The sequence below is a fragment of the Gossypium raimondii genome, chromosome 1, assembly GCF_025698545.1.
Source record: "Gossypium raimondii isolate GPD5lz chromosome 1, ASM2569854v1, whole genome shotgun sequence".
NCBI lineage: Eukaryota > Viridiplantae > Streptophyta > Magnoliopsida > Malvales > Malvaceae > Gossypium > Gossypium raimondii.
The window spans coordinates 46368417-46391121 of record NC_068565.1 but is presented as its reverse complement, the minus strand read 5'-3'; the positions used below and the strand labels follow the sequence as shown (position 1 = coordinate 46391121).

The 22705-nt window shown below is 34.1% G+C and overlaps 2 protein-coding genes and 1 pseudogene across 5 annotated transcripts; 1 reads left to right on the top strand and 2 right to left on the bottom strand.

Annotated features, from left to right (window-relative positions):
* The first annotated feature begins 9885 nt into the window (after positions 1-9885).
* On the top strand, positions 9886-15181 carry LOC105786107 (MACPF domain-containing protein At4g24290). 2 transcript variants are annotated; one of them, XM_012612391.2, is made up of 8 exons: positions 9886-10317; positions 10816-11092; positions 11292-11530; positions 11791-11992; positions 12649-12717; positions 12825-13011; positions 13551-13717; positions 14225-15181. In XM_012612391.2, the coding sequence occupies exons 2-8, from the start codon at positions 10832-10834 to the stop codon at positions 14909-14911; spliced, it is 1812 nt and encodes a 603-aa protein (XP_012467845.1). In that variant the 5' UTR covers positions 9886-10317; positions 10816-10831; the 3' UTR covers positions 14912-15181. The 2 variants fall into 2 exon arrangements, with proteins under 2 accessions (XP_012467845.1, XP_012467846.1); XM_012612392.2 differs by lacking the exon at positions 9886-10317 and having other exon boundaries at positions 10372-11092.
* Positions 15182-15419: 238 nt separating this feature from the next.
* On the bottom strand, positions 15420-18096 carry LOC105786108 (uncharacterized). Of its 3 annotated transcripts, none has more exons than XR_008198615.1 (3): positions 16950-17918; positions 15896-16789; positions 15420-15751 (listed from the first exon to the last, which is right to left on the bottom strand). XR_008198615.1 is itself a non-coding variant. In XM_012612393.2 (3 exons), the coding sequence occupies exons 2-3, from the start codon at positions 16675-16677 to the stop codon at positions 15608-15610; spliced, it is 429 nt and encodes a 142-aa protein (XP_012467847.1). In that variant the 5' UTR covers positions 16678-16789; positions 17940-18096; the 3' UTR covers positions 15420-15607. The 3 variants fall into 3 exon arrangements, 2 of the variants coding, with proteins under 2 accessions (XP_012467847.1, XP_012467848.1); XM_012612393.2 differs by lacking the exon at positions 16950-17918 and adding an exon at positions 17940-18096 and having other exon boundaries at positions 16393-16789; XM_012612394.2 differs by having other exon boundaries at positions 16393-16789; positions 16950-17898.
* A 1027-nt stretch (positions 18097-19123) lies between these two features.
* LOC105786106 (60S ribosomal protein L3-like) lies at positions 19124-22497 on the bottom strand (annotated as a pseudogene).
* Positions 22498-22705: the final 208 nt, after the last annotated feature.

Below are 22705 nucleotides of genomic sequence, written 5' to 3'. Positions count from 1 at the left end.
TATCTCTCTAACTTGTTCCACGGCCTTCTGCCCAAAACACAAAACATAAGGTGAGTACTCACAATTCTATGGCATGCCATTATATCCAACGGTTTCAAAATATTATATTATCCAAACATATACTTAAAACATAGAGCTCACAAATCATGAGGAGCTCGTAGAACACTATTCATATTAAGCTTACCATATAGAGCTCGCATATCACTATTCATAAAAACACATATATAATCACAAAACAGAGTTTTAAAACACTTACTCTTGGAACTTAAAATAAAACTCTATGCTCTTGGTTTACTTTATGGTTCGCACATACATGTGGCGATCCCTAAACACTTACCAATTTGCTAAAACTTTAAACAAGCTTCGCTTTTCCCTTGTCTTTGCTTGTAGATGATTCTGTCAGGTTCTCAATTTCACAAAAATACACAAGTCGCTAATAGACAAAACACATTAAAACTCACACATAAACACAAACGTACCTAGGTTCGAACATGCTAGTTTTTTGGCGAACCTAGTTTCTTTTGTTGCGAACCTTCTTAAGAGTTCTAAATAAACATAGTCTTACCTTAATTTCTAATAGCTAAGTTCTGGGTTCTAGATTTCGTAGAAACTTAACAATAAGATAATCGATGAAATAATTTGAGATAATTTTTCATTAAAAAGAAGATGTTTTTTTTAAGGAAAGCGCTTAATTTATATGCACTAAATGTTTTAATGTTCTTATGATACCTAGTTGCAGTAGAAGTAGGAAAGAGTTATGTGCATTGATGGTTTTAAGAAGAGAAAAGTAAGTTGACTTCCTAATTTTGGTATAATTACCCTTTGACTACTCTTACTTTTGACTTTTGGCCTAAAACAGTAATCACAGTTCGCTAGGCCAACTGGCGACCCCAGCTCGCTAGGCTTTCTGGCGAACCCCCTGCTTACTAAGCCTTCTAGCGAACCTCTGCTTACTAAGCCTTCTGGCGAACCCCTGCTCACCAAGCCTACTGGAAAATACCAACTTGTCATGCCTCAAACACCTAGGACCTATTCTGGGATATTACATTCACCTCCACATTCATCTCCATCTCCATCTCCATCTCCATCTTCATCTTCATCTCATTCCTTCGTGCTTGAGTGTCGTGTTATCCTAGTTTGCCATCGTATATTGTCCATTGTTATAACAGGTGCTTACGAAGATAAGCCACCTTGGTAGAAGAATGATGTTGGGAGTGTTTACGACACTATCGGAAGATAAATATATAGTGTTGCATAACTTGATTGTAGATAAAATATTGGAATTGTTAAAGATGGTGGATACTTCAGTGCTGTTGTTGGCATTGGCGTGAAATATGGTGTTGGGGATAGAGGTTTTGTACCCAAAGATGCCTCATATGGGGTTGGAGCTGATGATGACTCCATCGATGCATGTACTCCTAACCTAGGATTCATGTGGGGTCATCTTGGCCTCCCACGATGATGTTGCCTACTCTTTTCCTCCTCTGGCAGTAGATATAGCTTACCGTGAATTCTAAACCATGTCATGTAATCTAGGTGGGAGAATTGGTTCGTGTATATGTATGAAATCGTATCTATGCTCCCAAATGTAGATATATTTGGCATGGAATTTCGCCAAATATTCATTAGTTCTCCACCGCAAGTCAATCTTGTGCAATTGTTCAATGTCCTAGGGTGACAGCTAAATACTTTGCCTAAACCCAAACTAGTGCATCACTCAATCGGTTTCATGCATCTCAATTATCACAAAAACTATCAATGGCACATTGACGTGCCAAATATTGCGATTGGACAAAAATTCGATTATGATGCATTCTAGAATTCTCGTATTAGCGTATGGCATCAATTCAAACTATAGTACGAAGTTATAAATTTTATTAAGTTCCTAATATTAAATTTCAAATCCTTACGTAAATATTATATAATTTAAAAATTAAAAAACTAACCTCAGCTCCCAATCGTTGATCTAACATTACTCGAATATCTACGAGCTCATTCGCTATATCCACATGACTCGCCTCATTGTTCAACTTATTCAAATAATATGTTATTTCAAAAATATAATAATTAAAAAATATTATGATAATTATATTATCAAATTAATTTTACCTTATTACAAGTGGGAATATATAGGGGAATTTACTCGATGGCGTAAAAATGGCAGCTGGTAACATGCCCATGATTAAAGAAGGTGTATGTAATCATCTATTCTAATTTTTTTGTGGTTTCATCGCCTGACACATCTCTCAGTACAATGTTGCCAAAAAAACTGATCTCCAACTGAGTTGTCTTGTTTCTTTCAAGTTGACAAGTTGTAGTAGCCACCTTAAATGTGCCAGATTTCGAGATTTTTAGGGCATCAAAAAACTCTCGATTAACCTCAAGATAAATGCTCGAGCGTATTGTTCTCTTTCAACAACACTCGCAAAGTTTTGTATATAATTAAAATTGTCTTCCAACAATTTCATCTATCTGACTATCACTAAACTTGTTCGGCACCTTACCTAATAGTTGCTAGCAAACTGTGCTCCAATTACTAACGCCTATTGCCCTCTTAACGACTGTCCAACCATCGGTAAACTAAGTTGTAAAGCTACATTCTTGAGTGTAATTGTACATTCACTATATGGAAGATGAAATGTGTATGTTTCGGGTCTCCATCTTTCCACCAAAGTGTTGATAAGTGCGGGATCCAATTTAGTGTCCCCGAGCATATGAGACACATGCAAGAGTTTCACCTCTTGGAAGTTGTAACACCCTTCACTCGACTTGATCATTGGGTTTGAGCTATAGGACGTTATATTCGTTACTAGAGCAACTACAATCAGGTTCACAATAAAATAACCATTTTCACATGCATTCGACATCAATCATTATTAAATTACAATAATACCTCATTTTTGGGTCTTATCCGAGCTTATAAAAGTTTATTTGTCAAACCGAGCACGAAATAGGACCAAATTACGAAGTTTTAGAAATTTAGGGCCAATGTCATGACGTCATCTTCCCTACATCATCACATCTCCAAATAGATTGTCATGCCGTGACCTTAAGTCACTCGATGTCACGACATGACTCACTATTGGCTGATGTTGCGACAAGGTGAATTGGTTGTCAGGACGAGATCCTTGTTTTTGGCAAAAATGTGCAATTTGGTACCTATTACAAAGTTTCCAACCTAACCCATAAATTTATACACCAATTACTAACTTCACTTTAATTAAAACACTCCAAGAACATATCAATCAAGATCAAATAACCACATTTAACTTCTTAACTTTCATTACATATTCTACTATTAGATTTAACTTTCCATTGTCATGGCATACATATGAACCAAATTATCCAAATACAAAGTCTTTACCTATATTAAACCATCTTGAAACATGCCAATTTAAATGCCATACTTATTTCAAGCACATCAATCAAAATGTACCAATTCAACTAGGCATCAAAAATGCCAATTCATGCATTTCTAAATCACATACCAAGACCAACATGCAAATCACCACAAACCAAGTTCAATACCATTTTCATATGGCATTCATATAGTTATAAATTATCACATCATCAAGCATGAAATGCATATATATTCATCTCTATATATGAATTCAAAACACCAAAACATTACAAGTTACCAAACTCATCAAAACATCCTATACATCAATGTACATGCCAAAATACTTTTATACATGCCACAATCCCTAACTTGAAATGAACAAAAAGCTATAGATTCCAGGATAGGATAGTGTGAGCTTTGTATTGATTCAGCTTGACGTGTTCCACAATTTGACAATCTACATGGAAAAGGGAAAACAAACTAAGTAAACATATAAAATGCTTAGTAAGCTCATATGGAAACTAAAGCTTACCTTGATCATTAAAGTAAAAAAATATTCTATTTGGCTACCAAATTAACTTTCCTTGGCACATGAAAACATATTTATACAGGCAACATCACCACAAATCGAATGCGTTAGTTATGTTCTTTAATATAATGCTCTCAACATTTAAAACATAATCATATAGCAATCTATATGTCAAGTATCATCAATATCATTTCATTTTCAATTCATGATTTAAATTTCATTTCCAATCAAATGAACATCGCCCGATGGAGATGTAGTAAAACAGACTCAGATACACAGGAATATAATGCTCACACAAGTTGACAGTATTTCAGGGTTGCTCACACAAGTTGACATTTTAACGGAGTTGCTCACACAAGCTGACATCATATCGAGGTTGCTCATATGGGCTAAACCAATGATACATATAACCTTAGAATCTAAAACAAATGCTGTAACACATGTCACCCGGCCCGGTTGCTGGACTCGAGTAACAAGACGTTACAACAAACATCAAATCTTGCAAACATGCTCACACAGCTTCAATTATGAATAACAGCTACTAAGTTTAAGCATTTATAAAAGTGTTCGTGTCTAATTTAGACAATACGACATTAGAAACAGTTTAATACATAATTAAGGCTCATTTATTAAAATTCTAAAGAAATCAGCGTAGGTATCGATACAAAATTGCAAGTATCGATATTTAGTAAATTAGGTATCAATACTAATAAGAAAATCAATACCAAATTAGCATTCTACCAAATTTTGATTCAAAACATTTTACCCAATACTTAGGCATGGGTATCAATATTTCTTCCATGAGTATCGATACTCGTGAATGGGTATAATTGAGCTATTATTTTTCCTTCACATACATTCCAACATCAAGGTATCGATATTTATGCCTCGAGTATCGATACCTCTGTACAAATAAGCAAAAACACAACAAAACAGGGAAACATTCATGTACAAACATTATTCCCGTCGAACATGCAGTATCAAACACAATATCAGTCATCAAATTATTCATAAACATAATCCCAAGCAATACCAATACTTCAAAAGTCTAAAATCATAATAAACCAATAAAAAATTATGATGAAAACTAACCAAAACTCTAACCACATTTGTCATTATTCAAAATACCCAAAATTTATAACACTACATACTCAAATGTTTATTCCCTAACTTGGATCACTTCCTTGGTCACACCGCTCACACTGACAATGCTAACTATCTACAATAATTTAGTGAGGAGTGTGTGAGCTTAAACAAGCTCAGTCAATGTATCGAAAATTACCACAAGCATACTCCAGATCATTCTCAAGCACATACATAATAAAAAATTTACCACGTTCATGCATCATTAACTTAAGTAATTAGCTTTCATTTTTCATGAATTTACATATATCATAATTTATGTAAAAATCATTTACGATAATTTGGTAACTTGAGACTTTGAAGCATAAGAGTAAGCTCTATCACCATACATTGGATACACAAATCTCCATCACACCAATAACTTAAAGAGTCCAACATATCCCATAAGTGTAGCACCAAGCTAACATTCTTCAACACACCAACATGTCTCAATGAATGGAGCATATCTCACATTTCCTTATCTCTCAAAATTGTCCCAAGCCTCAATGCCCCAAATCACAACACAATGGTGAGTACTCACAAATCCTATGGCATGCCAACTACATCCAACAATCTCAAGAGATCACAAAGCCAAAATATCCACTAATACACACATTTTTACTTACCATTTCAATTCACATTTTTACTGTTCTTAATCATTATATACACAACACTATCACTTATACATAACATGCTTACCATACTTCCTATTTATACACTCACAGGTGTTAACATAAAGTTCAATAAGCTAAAGCCACATTAAGTAACATATATAAGCATAAGCTAGAAATTCCACATCACATGCTCACAATCACACATTACTTGCTACACTAATACATCATGATACTCATTTCAGATCACACAGTCACAATTTTGCAAAATAAAAAAAAGAGAGTAAGAAAGCTTACACTTGGAACTTAGGATAGGTGTTTAAGCTAACCTAAGCTCCCATTTAACACAATGAATCGTGCATACTAGTAGTGACTCCAAAACACTCACAAATTGCGTTTTCGCTTATTAGCCAAAAGTTCAAACTAGTTTTTCCTTGCCTTTCGCCTTGCTTGAAGAGAGCTCCAACGATTCCGAATCTTCAGAAATGTTAACCACACAACATACACAAACAATTAAAATCCAATAACACATCTCAAATCAAACAAAAATGCATGTTTAAACTAGCTCCTCTTGGAACCGAAATTTTCGACTAGTATAGTCGTAACTCAAATTTCTTAACTTGAACTAATTCCCTTTGCTTAAAATCAATTCTAATAATCTGACTACTCACTTAGAACAATTCTCAACCTTTAAAACACCCAGAACTTCTCAGATTTATGGTTTTGGAAAATTTTGACTTCCATGGCTACTTTAGTGAAAAATCAATATAATCTTCAAATCCTTTAACAAAAGTTTAAAACTAGTTTAAAAACATTCTAATCTCACCTAATCAAGTTGAAAATACGTAGAAATAATAGTTTCATTTAAAAAATCTAAATTTTGTCATTAATGACCCTAATTTCAACTAACACACAAAATCTATGATTCAACAGATTAAAACTTGATTTGAAAGGCTAGACTATATCAAAAACTATTAGAAAAGCAAAACCTTACCCCGATTGAGGAAAACAATGAACAGTTGATTGAATTTCGAGAGAACTTACTTGGAAAAAATCAATGAAATTAATGTTCTCTTTTGAATTCAAAGGAGGCTTAATGTTTGGAAGATGATAAAAATCAAAAGCATAAAAGCAATGGGGACAAAAAATGGTGAATGGTATTTGGGGATTTCAATTGACGGTAAAAAGTGATGGGAGTAAGGGAGTCGTGCATCTACTGTAGGGTGCAAAGGGAAAATAGGTTAATTTTAAAACTTTGTATTATTGCTTTTAAGCTACTTTCAAAATTAAACCCCTTTACAAATCAGCCCTCTTTTAAAAATTGAAAGCCTTTTCTCATTTCTTTCATAAATTGATATTATTTTCAAAATTCATTTAATGAAAATATTTTCAGGTTACCACATTCTAAATTTTCGAACCCAATGTCAGGCCATAAATTTCAAAATTAACCTCGAAACTTCTAGGCCAAATTTTGTGATGTGACAAATGCTAGATCACGTGATAACATGTAAATCTCTGATTAATTGTGTGTATAACCCTAATGGCATGCCATACATATCTTAACCTTTTACTAAGTTCACTCGAGCATCATTTCCGTGTAATTGACATTATCAATTCCTGTACACAATTTCATTTCTCCTTATGAGGCATACATTCAATCAAAAATCACATTTACATCCAGTACTATTTCCATATAACCAATATTTACATGAATTTACAATTCAGTTCGTTTCAAGCTATAAGTGTCAAATTCATTAATTTTACTTAATTCATATATATAGATATACAAGCATAAATTCAATACCATTCATGCATAAAGTAAAAATTAATTGGTAAGTTCCATGTGAAATTACCTGGTCAAAGCAGCAAACAATCGAATCTTCAGGGACTAATTGATAATTTTGGCTTTTTCTCAATTATTTTCAGTTTGATTCAATTATTAATCTATATATACAATTATTCCATTCAATCCATCAATACGAAACATTTATACACTATTCCATGTCATGAATGAATCTAAATAATTTCATTTTTGATAACCTAAAGTTTCACGTTGTATTCAATTTAGTCCCTGAAACCGAAATAGCCATAACTTTCAATTTGAGCCTTTGTTTGAAAACCAATTTTAATCACATCCCTTAGGGACTCCCTACTAGACTCGTCCATGGTAGGGGCTGCCCACCTCGATGGCCCGCCAAAATATGGGAGGTTCGGGTAAAATATAGGCCGAAATATGGGCTTGGGCAAAAAACGAGACCCATTTAAAAACGGGCAGCCTTGGGCACCACTTTTTGGCCAGGCCCTACCGCCTGAATATAATAAATATATATTTTTTATTTTTATTTTTTAATTTTAAAATACTTTTAAAATATTTTTTATTTTTTATTTTTTATTTTTAAAACAAATTTTTAATGTTTATTAAAAAATGGGCCGGGTCGGGCTGGGCTCGGGCTTATGATATTTTCCCGGGCCGGGCCTGGGTAAAATTTCAGGCCCATATTTCGGGCCGGGCCTAGGAGGCGGGCCAAAAAAAATTTCCAGGCCCGGCCCGATTCGGCCCATGGACAGGTCTACTCCCTACTATCTATCATTACAGAAATTTCACATTAATTTCAAAATTTATTCACTTTAGTCCCTATGAAAAAACTAACAATTAAACATTATAATTTTGTCCTTTTCACATCTAAGCTTAAAATCTAGCAATTTAACACCAATTTCTTCAAGAAATTATCACTGTCAACTTTCAAAAACTTTAATAATTTTGCAAATTAGTACATGGGCTAACTAAATCAAGCTCTCATGACCTCGAAAATATAAAAATTACAAGAAAAAGACCTAAAATTACTTACCAAATAGTGATTGAATGCTTGACACTTAAAAATGGAATTTTCTTTCTTGAACATGCAAATGAAGAAGAATAGTCGAGAAGATGAATGAAAATTCAGTAACTTAAGCCTTTTAGACCTTAATTAATCCTTAATCACTTAATTAAACTTTAATTAATTAAACCTTAATCACAATTAACCAAAAGTGATAGTTAACATCCTCCTCCTCTATTGATGTAACAAAATAGTTTTTTTAACATTTTGAATCTTTAGCTAATTAAAAATCTATAGCGATTAGATTTTTACAATTTAGTCCTTCTACCCTAATTAAGAAATTAATTGACAAAATTACCGAGCCAAACTCTAATATGCTTTTATAGAAACTCTATAAAAATTCATATTTAATATTTAAGGACCCGGTTTACAGAAATGAGGTTTTGAAACCACCTTTTACGACATCACTAAAAATTGGGCTATTACACAAGTGTTGTTCAATACCACGCGGTGCCTTCGTAGTTAAATTGTGTATGTACGTCTCTAAAGTTCGATCTTCGGCTTGATTATATAAACATAAAAAATGATAAAATTAATAATGTTAACAACGAATTTAATTAAAATTAAAAAATTTAATAATTTTTTCTTACCATTTGTAATTAGGCACTGGTAATGTGTTTATCATCCAAATGAATAAGCGAATTTCCATTATAAAAATAAAATAAAATCAAAGAAATTACAAAATATAAAATTAAAACAACAAGATTTTGAGAGACATTGACTGAAAAAATGAGAACTAAATAGTCGAGAGAATTGAGAAAATAAATGAAATGAGAGAATTGGATTTAGATGCAAAAAAGAAGATAACTTGAATTTATATAGCAAATAAATTAACCCTTTTAGCCGTTTGAAAAAAAATTACCATTGAATTTTTTAATTGTTAAAAAAAAGACCGTGAAACGAAAACGCCTACCTAAAAATATAGGAGAAAAAAAGGTTCTATTTCCTCGTTAACTTTCAAAGTCAGCCTTTTTGGCTAATTAACCCGTACAATAAGTGCAATTCATATTCGAATAATTAATATATAAAATATTTTAAAATTAAATCTAATAAAATAACTTGCAACTTTTTAAAACGGGACAAAGTTAAGTACCCTACTTATAGTATTTTACTCGCTATATAAAAAAAAAGACTTAAATTAAATTTACCAATACTTTTTTTAAAATTATTGTTAAAATTGAAGTTAATTGATAAGGAAAGAATTATTTTATATATGTGGAAAGAAATTTAAAAGGATATATTAATTTTAAAATAAATAAAAATGATTAAGGTAAAATAAATAAAGGAATGAATATATTCATATTAATGGTGTAAAAGCGGTGGGAAGTTAATGGCCAGGCAGGGCCAAGCATTGAAAGCAGCACCTTTGACTTTCCTTTTCTTTTTTTTTTGTTTTTCAATCAAAAACTGGAGTTAATGGGTGAGGGACTCTCACTCTCAACAACTCTCTCACATGTATATATGTCAATGCTAGATTTGTATTTTCTTAGTCAAACCCATTTTTACTAACCTCTGTCTCTCTCAAACCATCCCCCTTCTTAGGGTTTCTCCCTTTCTCTTTATTTTTTATTTTTTATTTTATTTTTTAAGTTCATTTGTTTTTACTATTTTCATTTCTTCATCAAGGAACCTTTTTTTTATCTTTCTCTCCGTTTAAGTTTCGTTCTTGGAATTTCCAAACCTGAAAATCTTGGGAGTTTCAAGACACCTCGAAATCGAACCAAAGGATTGGCGTTTCGGCTTCAACTTGTGTGAGCTTCACTTTTATTGGTTTCCTCCAGCTTCAAAGTCTGCTCTTAGAAAGATTCCCACTTTAGTTTTTGACCTGCGTAAAATGTACGAACTCTTTTTCTTTTTCTTTTTTTGTCAAATATGAGCTACAAGTTTTCTTTAGAAAACTATTTTTGGTCCTTTTTAAGTTTTAGGATCTAGCTTTTTCGGGTGTGTTTGTTCAGTCTGAACAATATCTGGGTTTTGATTGAATGTTGTTATTTTCTGAAAATTGGCTAATTTTCTTCTTAAATTGAGCTAAACTGGTTTTGGTTGTGATTGTTTCCGGAAAGATTATGAAAATTGCTTTTCTTTATATATAAATTTCAATTTTTGAGCTATTTATGAACTTCTTATCTGTTCTGTTATAGTAATATATACTTTAAAAAGAAATTTTGTATATGATGATTTTTGTTCTGTTTTTACACGTTCAGCTATTTGTAGGATTTGGATTAGTTTTATTTGTGTAAATGATTGAAACAATGTTGCTTTATGTGGAGTGTACTGTGTTTGGTTTGAATAATTGAATCTCGTGTGAATTTGGTTCCAAATTTGGTGAAAAAGAGTGATGCACTGAGCAATGGCGCTTAAGAGTACAGCTCCAAAGGCGGCTGAGATTGCCATAGGGTCCATTGGATGTGGATATGATATTGGAATGGATCTTCGGCTGAAGTACTGTAAAGGGAATTCAAAAGATTCATGTCTTATTGAGATTCATGAAGATGGACGCCATGAGATTGTTTTACCTGGTGGAGTTTCAATACCCAATGTGTCCAAGTCAATAAAATGTGATAAAGGAGAGCGCACGCGGTTCAGGTCTGATGTCCTCTCCTTCCAGCAGGTAATAGTGTATTGTTTGTTCAATGCTATCTGTATCCATATATGTATCACTAGTTCAATTGTTGTAGCATGAGTCAAATCCTGTGAAGGTATATGAGAATTGCTAGTCATGTGGTAAATTGGTTATGTTTTCATACTCTTTTGTCTGTCATGAGAGTGCTCTTTTTTTTTAATCATTTCTTTTGTTTTACTTTCTCCAGATGTCAGAGCAATTCAACCAAGAAATATCTTTGACTGGAAAAATACCTTCAGGCCTCTTTAATTCCATGTTTGAATTCTCTGGTTGTTGGCAAAAAGATGCTGCTAATACCAAGACACTTGCTTTTGATGGGGTTTTCATCACCCTTTACTCAGTTGCACTGGAGAAATCTCAAATTGTGCTACGAGATCATGTCAAGAAAGCAGTCCCATCTACATGGGAACCAGCAGCATTAGCAAGGTGAATTGCCATAAATAAGACCTTTGCATGTAGGGGCCTTTTCTTCCTTATGCAATGAATTGGCTTCAGCCAATGTGTGTTTCTCGCTCCCTCTCTTTGAGTTCTGTCATCACTTGGAGAATAATTCGATGATCAACTTTCTTTTATTTCTTTTATTGATGGCTATGCATTTTCTGATTTCTATTGCCTGCTTTGTTTAATGTTATTTACTCTCTGATATATCGCATTTGAGTTTGATATGTATTTTTATGGCATCCCAGGTTTATTGACACTTATGGAACCCATATAATTGTTGGTGTGAAGATGGGAGGGAAGGATGTTATTTACATAAAACAGCAGCATTCATCTACTCTTCAACCTGCTGATATCCAGAAAAGATTGAAGGATATGGCTGATAAAAGGTTTTTAGATGCCAGTGGACATTATAACTTGGCGCCTGAGCAAGTCTTCCAGAGTGACAAGGTTTTCAATAGAACTGTTTTGATTTTTTTGTCTAATCTATTGCTGCATATCTAGATAAATCATGCTTCTTGTTGAGATGGAATGAAATCAATATTCTTTTAGAACAGTGTACAATCTCCATGATTGGCCTAGCAAGCAGTGTGTTAATTGGAAGTTGCTGCAGGTTGTTGCATATTGTTGCCAAAATTTGTGTTGAGAAGCACTGTTATCACTATGTCTTAACATACTAAAACGACAACCCAGTATCACATTAGGATTATATGATTGCTAGTGTGATACCAGCTAAATATTTGCCAGAGAAAACCAAAAGTCTGCTACTGTTTTGAATGTTTAGGTTTTACACCAGGCTTTGCCACAGTTTTATCAGGACAGTGTTATTTTCTAGGCCTTTCATCTAGGTTGGCAGTTTCTTTTTTTAATTTGATTGCTTTGGTACTCTATGCTTTGATTGCTTGCCTTTCAATACTAGCGATTATTTAATCTCTATGGAATAGAGAAATTATGGCTATTCTTCATACTTCTAATCTGCTGCCTCCTTTGGTGGTAAAACCATATTTGTTTTAATTTATCTGTCAATCATCGTTATAGTAAACAGTTGGCATAATTTGTGTGGTCCCCCCCCCCAAGGGTATCTAATCTAATTATTTCTGTTTCAGTTTGAAATTAGGGAGCAGCGGCTAAGGTTTGCTAGTAACAGTCCATCAAGTTCATATGCACAGAAAGAGGTTTGTTTTCTTTCATATAGTGTCGTTTGCTTAATAGTTAAAGCTCCTTGATAAAGGTTTAAGTTTCATTCCTGATATAGATGTTAATAATTACCTAAAAATTGCAGGACATTATAAGCATTTACAAAAGGAGAGGTGGAAGTGATAATAGAAACCTTTCCCATAATGACTGGTTACAGACGGTTCAGTCAGAGCCTGATGTAATCTCAATGTCCTTTATCCCTATTACTTCTCTATTGAATGGAGTTCCTGGTAGTGGATTTCTGAGCCATGCCATAAACCTATATTTGCGATGTAAGCAAGATCTATAGTTCGTTATGTCTACCTAATGCTTTTCTTATTTTCTTTTACTGCTTCAAGTTATTGTATCTCCTCTTCTCTTAACATGCCTCATACTTATTATTTTCTTATTTTCTTACTATTTTCTGAAAGAAGCATGCCTCATACTTCTGTTTTTTTTTTTTTTAAATCTTATAATTTGTTATACTGAGACGCTATAAGTTCACTAATCAACTTATTATCATGTAATATAAAGCAACCAATACAAGAGTTATGAACTTATTTTGATTAAAGCCTTTGTTAAATTATCATAAGTTGTTAGTAAGTACCAGTTTTGTTATCATGATATCCTTAACTAGCGGTGCTTGAGTTGAGAGACATTTGGAACCAAATAATTGGTAGGTATTTCTAGCTTTTCATAAAGTTTGTCATGTAACAATGAGAATTTGTTGTGGGACCTCATTTTCATTCATTTTGCCTTACTGCTGCAAGTGATACTTATTTTATAGCGAACAGTCTACACATATTTCATCCGTAAGCTATTGCTCTTACAGATAAACCACCAGTTGAAGAGCTCCACCAGTTTCTGGAATTTCAGCTTCCAAGACAGTGGGCCCCAGTTTTCAGTGAACTTCCTCTTGGTCCACAACGAAAGCAACAAAGTACTGCCTCTTTGCAATTCAGCTTCATGGGGCCCAAGCTTTTTGTGAATACTACTCCGGTAGAAAATCTTCTAAATTTGAAATTTTTCTGGCTTTTGTTTGTGTGCATTGAGTATTTGACCGTGTAGGTTTATGCATGTATGTGTTTGAGTAGTTTTTATTAGCCGTTTGAGTAGTTTTTATTAGCCCTTCAGCTACATAAACTTCAAAACATATTGATATGCTGGTGTTGGATTTATAGATGTTCACTAGAGTCTCTTCAGCATTTTAACTTTAAAAACTCTGTGCCCTAATGACTGTATGTTCAAAAGGAAATAGCATTTTGTAGCAAGATAAGATTTATCTATAGTTCCATCAAAGAAAATGCTCCTAGGGAACTAATATAAGTAGTACTTTATCTAAGACTTCGTCTTCTTTTGGTCTCCTGAAGAGTGCATAATTATACTTTGTCACATAGTGTGGATATAAAGTTGGAAGCTGATATTAACACTCGGATCATTGAGCGCAAACCTATTTTGGGAGTCTTTGCTCTATAGCTAATTTTAAGTTATATAACTTAATGGCAGGTTGATGTGGGTAAGAGGCCTGTGACTGGCCTCCGTCTATATCTAGAAGGTAAAAGGAGCAATCGCTTGGCCATCCACTTGCAGCACCTTTCCTCCCTTCCAAAAATATTCCAACTTGTAGATGATCCAAAAGGGAACTTCTGCCAAGAGTCTCATGATCGTAAATACTATGAGAGAGTTTATTGGAAGAACTACTCTCACGTATGCACTGCTCCCATTGAATCTCAGGAGGAACTTTCAATTGTAACTGGAGCCCAGTTGCAGGTTGAGAATCATGGTTTTAAAAATATTCTCTTTTTACGGCTACGCTTCTCGACTGTCTTGGGAGCGATGTCTATTAAGCATCCAGAATGGGATGGATCACCTCGGTTGGCACCTAAGTCTGGACTCATATCCACACTAATTAGTCATCACTTCACAACAGTTCAGAAACCACCTCCAGGGCCAGCTGATGTGAATATAAACTCCGCTGTTTACCCTGGAGGCCCTCCCGTACCTGTTCAAGCTCCTAAGCTTTTGAAATTTGTTGATACAACAGAGATAACAAGAGGACCACAAGAGGTTCCTGGATATTGGGTTGTTTCTGGGGCAAGATTAGTCGTCAAGAAGGGAAGGATCTCTCTCCTGGTAAAGTATTCTTTATTGACTGCAATATTACCTGATGAAGATGACATTGATGAGCACTAGCGGATTTTCCCTTCCACTTATCACCTTGCTTTTTTTGCCCGCTATGTTAGTAAATATTAATAGAAAAAAGTTACTGAAGATGAGTATAGAGAATGGGGAGTGGGGAGTGGAAACATAACAAGTCATATTTACAGGGATAAACTTAATGGGGATGGGTGAATGGATGGGAGGTTAAAGAGCTTAGGAGATATAAATTCAAGTTGCATTTCTTGTAATGTAAATTTTATCATTGCTTGTTTCTAATATAAATTCTTCAAGTTTCATGCTCAATGATGATTATGATTTGCAAGGGATGGTTTTCTTTGCATGTAGAATAATAATCCTTTTGACACTATAGCTAATTAAATTGCAAGTAATTGATCTTGCTTATTTTGGGAGGTCTGGATTCTTTATCCGACTCAGTTGTCCAAAATTGAGATTAAAACATCAATACATGATATAAAATTATTGATGCAAGGATTGTTCAATTGAAACATAATACCAATGAAAACTTTCTAGCAAAAAGCTCTAAATTTGTAACAGAGGAATTTGCATTTTCCAAATAGGTCATCTGTGATATTTGACAGATTTACCCCAAAAATGAGGGCTCGCAAACCAGCTTCAAGAGGTAATAATATTTCATTGGATAAATAGTATAGAAGAAAGGAAGGTTGATTGCTGATAAATATAAATGCATCATACATGGATGATGTATGTTTAAGGATATACAAAATTATGTTCATGGGGAGGCCAATAGATGCCTTCCCTTGGGCAAGGGAGGGGAGCAAGTTGAGCTATATAGGTAGGATGAGGTTCTCCTGGCATCACTACTGACAAATCAGTTGCATATGATGTCGATGCCTGCAATCACAACATTCATCAGACACCTGTTTCAAGATTGAATGAAAAATATAGAGCATGTTTTAGACATACAATATATGTTTTACTTTTATATCATTCTTCCATAACCAGACATATATAATATACAAGGTGACCAGAATTTACCGGCTGCATTTCCTTAATGTGGTTCTCATCCTAGCTCTGAGAAATTGGCAAGCCATTCAGAGGGCCAAAGGGTTTTTAGCTTAATGGAGGATTATCTGTTTGAAGTTCCCTTGTTCTTAAAGGAATGCTGCCAAAAGAGCATGCAGACAATGCAAAACAAAAAGAGAAAGGAAACTGGGTATGTAAAAGTACCATGAAAGTCATTATAGTAAGACTCATATTGCATTTCTCCCTTTATTCAAAAAGTAGGCTAATTAACCTTTATATGTTGTTAAAAATTTGTTCATTTTTTACTGTTAAAAATTAATATGATTGACAGAATAACCAAACAATTAGAATTAATGTATCTCATTTTGAGGTGAAAGCTATTGTATGGAGACGAATTTGCTCATGTTATGAGTAAAGCGAGCAAAATACAATCCGACTCCTAAGGACCATACGATAATTTTACCATGGGGTATATTACAACTTTACAGCCTGAAGAGATAGAAGCTTACACTTTGTGGATTCCCGAGTTTTTCAGCTGCACCAGATCCTACAGCACCGTCTTGACTGGGGGAAGAAAAAGCAGGATTTGGCTGAAAAAGGTGTTCAAAGATGGCCATGATAACAAACATTGATATCAAGATGGCAGTAGCAACAAAGCCAAAAGAAATGGCATTCATGGATGTCCCCAAGTTTTTCAATGGAGTTTCCTTATCAAGTACTGGTTGAGATGGAGTCGGATCTGAACTTGGGTATATGTTCCATGGCACTGACCTTCCAGTTCCAAACTCATTCATGGCTCGTTTTTGTAGGAACAAACAGTACTTGTGAAATAAAGCAGATTTAGTAGTAGTTGCAGGTTATTCTTCTCAGAAAATGCCCTTCCTCATTAATGACTCGAGATAGTCTCTGTAAAAGATTGACAAAGGTAATTATTAAGAATCCTTAATACACAGAAACTAACATAGTTCTGAATCCAAGAAATCATAGACGTATGATGGAAGACAGTGATTAGAATCTCAGTGGCGCATCATTACAAATGAAAATGAACTTATCAGTAGGTACTTACCAAGAGTGGAAAAACCAGCAGAGTTTTTTAATGAGATTCTTTAAACAAGTTAAAAAAACTTGGGTTTTGGTACTTGGAATTAAGAGCTGCAAACATCAACTTATCCCCCCCATCCTATACACCTCTTAACACTGCCCTGGAAAAATAAGGCAGCCACAGCCACCATTTGTAAATGAAACAAAGTAGGGGCTGAGACCAGCTAGATTTATACCCAATTGCAAATGTAAGGACAAAGTTATATGATAATCCCAGCAGTACACTTTTTCTTGAATTTGAATGATGGTACATGATCCTGATGATGCCTAGCTTAATCAATACTATACCTTGTCCCAACAAGCAAACCTAAAGGAATAAAAAGCATTGGCCTTCTTGTCTGGAGACCCTTAAAAAAAGAATGGCCTATTGGTTTCCTTTTTCCAAACTTTTGTCACTTTTTAGTTGCTGAATTTAGATGTTATGTTGGGAATTCTGAATTTATTTAAATCTGGGTCCTAATAGGATGATACCAAGCCATCATTTTTCAATATCTCCAATATAATTATAATTACTAACAGCAGTTTCTAAGGTAAGAAAAAAGAGTTCAAAGATTAATAATTGTTTCCACTAACTCATATTTAACCTAGTTTTCACTGATTATAACTATCATTAAGAATTAGTACATAATATTTGAGGAGGTTACATGAGGTAGGCTGCAAAGATCTACTATGTATCATTTATGTCTGTCCAACATAATCATGGGAAAGATAGCCAAATCTACCATAATCTCCAATTAACCAAATAAAGAAAAAGGTAAAGACTCATGCAAGGTTAAACTATCTGTTAATATGTCATATACAATTGATTATAGTATCAATTTTTCTAGAAAAGAAGAAGCTGCAAACACAAGAAGAACAAACAGGGTAGAAAGCACATGAAAAAGAAGAATAAGAATTGACTTGAAAGTTTAGGAAGAAAAGAGGTGATTGAGAGGGAGATGTAATGTTGGGATACCTTACAACCAAGCATATGCAGTGGCAGATATGTCATGATTCTAGAGTAGAAAGAAAAATGGACCGTGGCTTAAAGCAAAGAGCTTGAAAAAAAAAAGGGGGAAGGGGTGATTTAGACCACAATTATTATTCCTGATATATATTTTCTTTTATAGTTTTTAAAGCAAAACCTGGTGAGGTGACTCTGAGAGGAACCCGTCGCTTTTGTCAGAAACACTAAAGCTAACAACTTACAAAATTACCTCTATTATTTTGTAAAAATGGAAGAATCTATTTTTTTTTTTATTTTCTTCAACATACCAACATCGCTTTCTTATTGTTTCTTCCATGAAGCCTAGAATTCATATAACTAGAAAAAGAATGAAAAAGAAAGAAAGCAATAATTACTTATAGCAGAAATAATGAGGACCCTTGAAAAAGAAACAGGTTCTTCTACCTAAGTAAGGACTCTTTGTCAAACAAGATAATCAAAATGTCTGAGAATGATGTGAAAGCTTATCTAAGGCCTAACCAAAAATAAGATAAATTCATAAAGTTTTTGGATTTAAAACAAGTTATAATCTTCTAGTATTATAGTTCATAGATAATGACATCCTCAATTGATAACAAAAGCTTGACAGAAACAAGATTTATTTATTTTGTACACTGAGGTTTTTAGTCGTCTAGGAGGAGAGTTATAGGGAGCAAATATTCATTCCAGAGTTCTAGAAAAGATAATAAAAAAATTAATAATAATAACACAAAGAAAGTAGCTTTATCCCTTTTTTAAATTTTTTATTAAACAAGTAAAATATATTTAAAATTGGAATATATCCTTATATATTTTATATTGCGATACCAATTATAATTATACATATAAAAAAGCCAATTTCATAATCAGGCGTAAACACACATTTGTGAAAGATCACTGTTTCCCATTCCCATATAAGACAAGAGGACCCCTTTGAAAAGGAAAGCACACTGAAGTATGTCTTGGAAAAACCAAAGCTGTTATTTATCTCCGTCAATTCTTTTTATTTTCATAACCAGGTCAGCCTACCTTTTTCCTTTTCCAACAATTTTACCAAGAAAATAAATAAATATATTAAATGGAAAAGAGCAAAAATTTTACATGTGATTTTCAAGTTTCCAACAACATACAACTTCGTCCATCCATCAAACCAATTGAATCCAATCCAAAATCCATCGAAAGAACGGCAAAAATCATTTGATATGAGAATTAATACAAACTAATCAAATTCTATATACTTTTTAATAACTTATGTGATTTAAACCAAATGCACCAAAAACCCAATTTGACCCTTCCAAAAACAGTGGTTCTAAGCGGTCCTATATGCAGAGCAGTGAGCTTGAAAGTCGAAAGCTGTACTAAACTACAGTGTTTAGTGGGTCCCAACTAAAAAGAAATTGAAAGTTGTAGTCAACCATAAAAAGAAAAAGTGTGAACATTAACATTGTACCAGAAATAGAAGGCAAATAAATGTGGACTTGCAGATTAGCCCTTCATAACTTGAAAATATAATATTAAGTCCCTCGTCATGCCTTGAGCTTCCCATAGAATTTGGCCTTCTCCTGTGTTGTTTGGAAGCGACCATGCCCAAACTTGGATGATGTATCAATGAACTTAAGCTTGATCTCCTCAAGAGCGACCCTTGAAGTTTGATTCACCAGGGATTGCCTCAAAAGTCACTACCCGTTTCTTTGGCCCAACACCCCCCCCTTCCTTTGATCACCAAATAATCCTCTTTCACCACACCATAATGGGGGAATCCACCCATTGGGGTAATCTCCTTCTCTGTCCTGAAATTAGCAGAAGACGGAAGCAATTAATAATTCCCTGTGGCAATCATAATCCTACAAAATAAATAGCAAACTGAGTAGAGGACACTTGGCTAACCTGTCATAGTCAGTCATGGCAGCATGCGACTCATGTCCAGCCTTTCCAAGCTTGTATACTTTCTTATTCATCTCTGTACGGTGATGGTAGCCATTTTGCCCAGCCCTGGCAACCGTAAAAGAAACCCTGGCTGGATGCCACGCACCAATTCAGGCAACCTTGCGAAGACCACGATGGGTCTTGCGTGGGAGACGGGTGACGCCCCATCTGGTCACCACACCTTCAAACCCGTTACCCTTGGTCACCCCAGTGATATCGATCATCTCATCTTTCTGGAACACAGCATCAACTGGAATACGTTTCTCAAAGAAACCGTAAGCAAAGTCAACTTTCTGAGCAATAGTTCCACCATTTACTTGAATCTCCATTAAATGGGCCTTCTTCTGCTTCAAGCCCTTCATCTTTCTTATCTACATAAATATGCAATAAAGGACATCAAAGAAATAGGAAAAAAAGAAAAACATAGCAGTTAAAGCATTCAATCATCCAGAATTGGAAGGACTAAAACATAACTACAAAATATAGAACTGCTTGAGGGGGAGATACCTGAGTGTGGGCCAAAACACGAATTACAGTGCAATATTTTTTCAATTTTTCCAGCTGCAATTGAATGTCATTTTTACCATCTTCAGTTTCAAGCTTCTTTGAGTACTTGGTAAAAGCCTTCTTCTTAGACTTGCACCAGTGCTTATAGAACCTTCGTTTCACCTCTTCACTCAGATGCTGAGCCCACACAGAGCCCAAAGTACGAAGACCACGAGGTGTTTTGACATATCCCACAATTCCAACAACCACCATGGGTGGTGTCTCAATGATAGTAACTGCTTCACATGTCTCCTTCTTGTGAAGTTCTGGAAGAAAAGAACATATAAATACATTATGCTATCCACCTAACCATGAAGGAAAGTAAACAATGCAAGAAAGCACATAAAAGGCACATGAAGCACATAAAAGGCACATGGTTTTATTTCATATAGCAGCAGATAAGCAACAGACAATCTAGTATTCCAAAATTTACAGATGATAAGTCAGAAGAGAAAAAATTACTTGGACCAGGCTTTTCAACCTCCCTCACTATATGGGTCATTCCAGCTTTATATCCCAAGAACGCAGTTAATCTGCATGGCTTAGTAGGATCATCCTTTGGGAATGCCTTCACTGAACAACCGTGAAAGAAGAAAGAAAAATCAGAAGATTTTATAATTAAAAAAAAACATTCATAGAGGGAATTAAAGATATATCCTGAACAAGCTAAAAAATCTTAACTTAATAATAAGGGAGCGTGCTAGCGATTACAACTTCAGGGATTATATCAAATCTAAAAGGCAAATTACTAAACTAGAAAAGATTATACTTGGTCACAGCTAATTCTGCATCAGTATGATTGGTTAAGATGCAATAAGCCATTCAAATAATAGAATAATCTAACAATATTTACTAAACAAACATAGCAGAATCCAACTATAAACAATTGAAGGGAAAATAGGAGAAACCTCTTCCTCTGTGGCGGGAGGCTCTTTTCCTTGGGAGAAATCCCAAAGAGCCATGCCTTGGATGCTCAAATTTGCGATGAGATATTTTTCTTCAATATTAAGTATCCTGCAAAATTCCAATCAACTCAATTCCATTATTAACCTAAGCTTAAGTATAATGCCAACAGATTCAAGCCGCCAATTAGAGTATTAAACCAAGGGAAAATAATTGGAATGTATAAAACAAATCAAACAAAATAAAGGAAATATCTGCTGAATGATAAATATTACAACAATTATAAACTGGCACATGCTCAATTGATATTTCTTTGATAAATGAAATTATTACTTGACTCCCAAATCCTCATCTCTTATGTTCAGATAAGAAACTTGCGTGCACAAGATTCATAAAATCATACAAGCAAAACATCAACCAAATCCCTAAATTGAGCACTGAAGATTTCATTAATAAATTAAATTATAACTCGACTCCCAAATTCTCATCTCTTTTTTCAAATAACAAACTTGCGTCCAAATATTCATAAAATCATTCAAGCAAAACATAAAAATTGGGCATTGAGGATTTCAATCAGGGCAGAATAACTCAAAGCATCATAAGATCAGAAAAAGAGAAACAACTAAAAAACAATTCAAGTTAATAACATAAGCAGTATAAGATAAAAATTATATCTGTTAAGTAGAGCAGTAGACCATTCGATCAAGTAAAATAAGCCTTATTTCAGCCAAAGCAGAATCATAAAGAGCAAACCTGAAATTCTGAATGACAGAATCAAAGTAAGAACCCTAGAACTTTCTTCTAAAAACATCAACTAGATAAATGTAAATGAAAAACAGTCCAAAAAGAAGTTAACCCTAGTTGTAGAAACATATGTATAACAGCAGATCTAGCGAAGTGAAAGAAATGGACCCCAAGACCAAAGGCCTATGGCATGAACTGTAAGCATGCCAATTCTCGGGCTCTTTTGGTATATCTTTCCAAAACCCCCTTAGGGTTCTGGCGAGAAGCGCCCTTTTCGAGACTCCAGCCTTGATTTTCCCAACAATGTCTTTTCATGGGGAAATCCATCTCAATCATCGCCAGAAACTGAAGTTTAATCAATATGTTTCAGTTTCATACACCAAGAGCATCCACCAAAAAACTAAAGAAAAATTCAAAATTATATTTTTAAAAAAACCTTATATATGGAAATCGAAATGAAAATCTGAACGCTAATACCCCGATATCTGAAAGAAAAGACTGGAAAAAAGAAAGAGTAAAAGGACAAATATAATCACTTTTATTTACTTTATATTATATTTTACTCATTTATATTTAAAAGATTATATTTTAATTATTCTACCATTAAAATTTATTATCTCCCTAACAATAGTCTTATT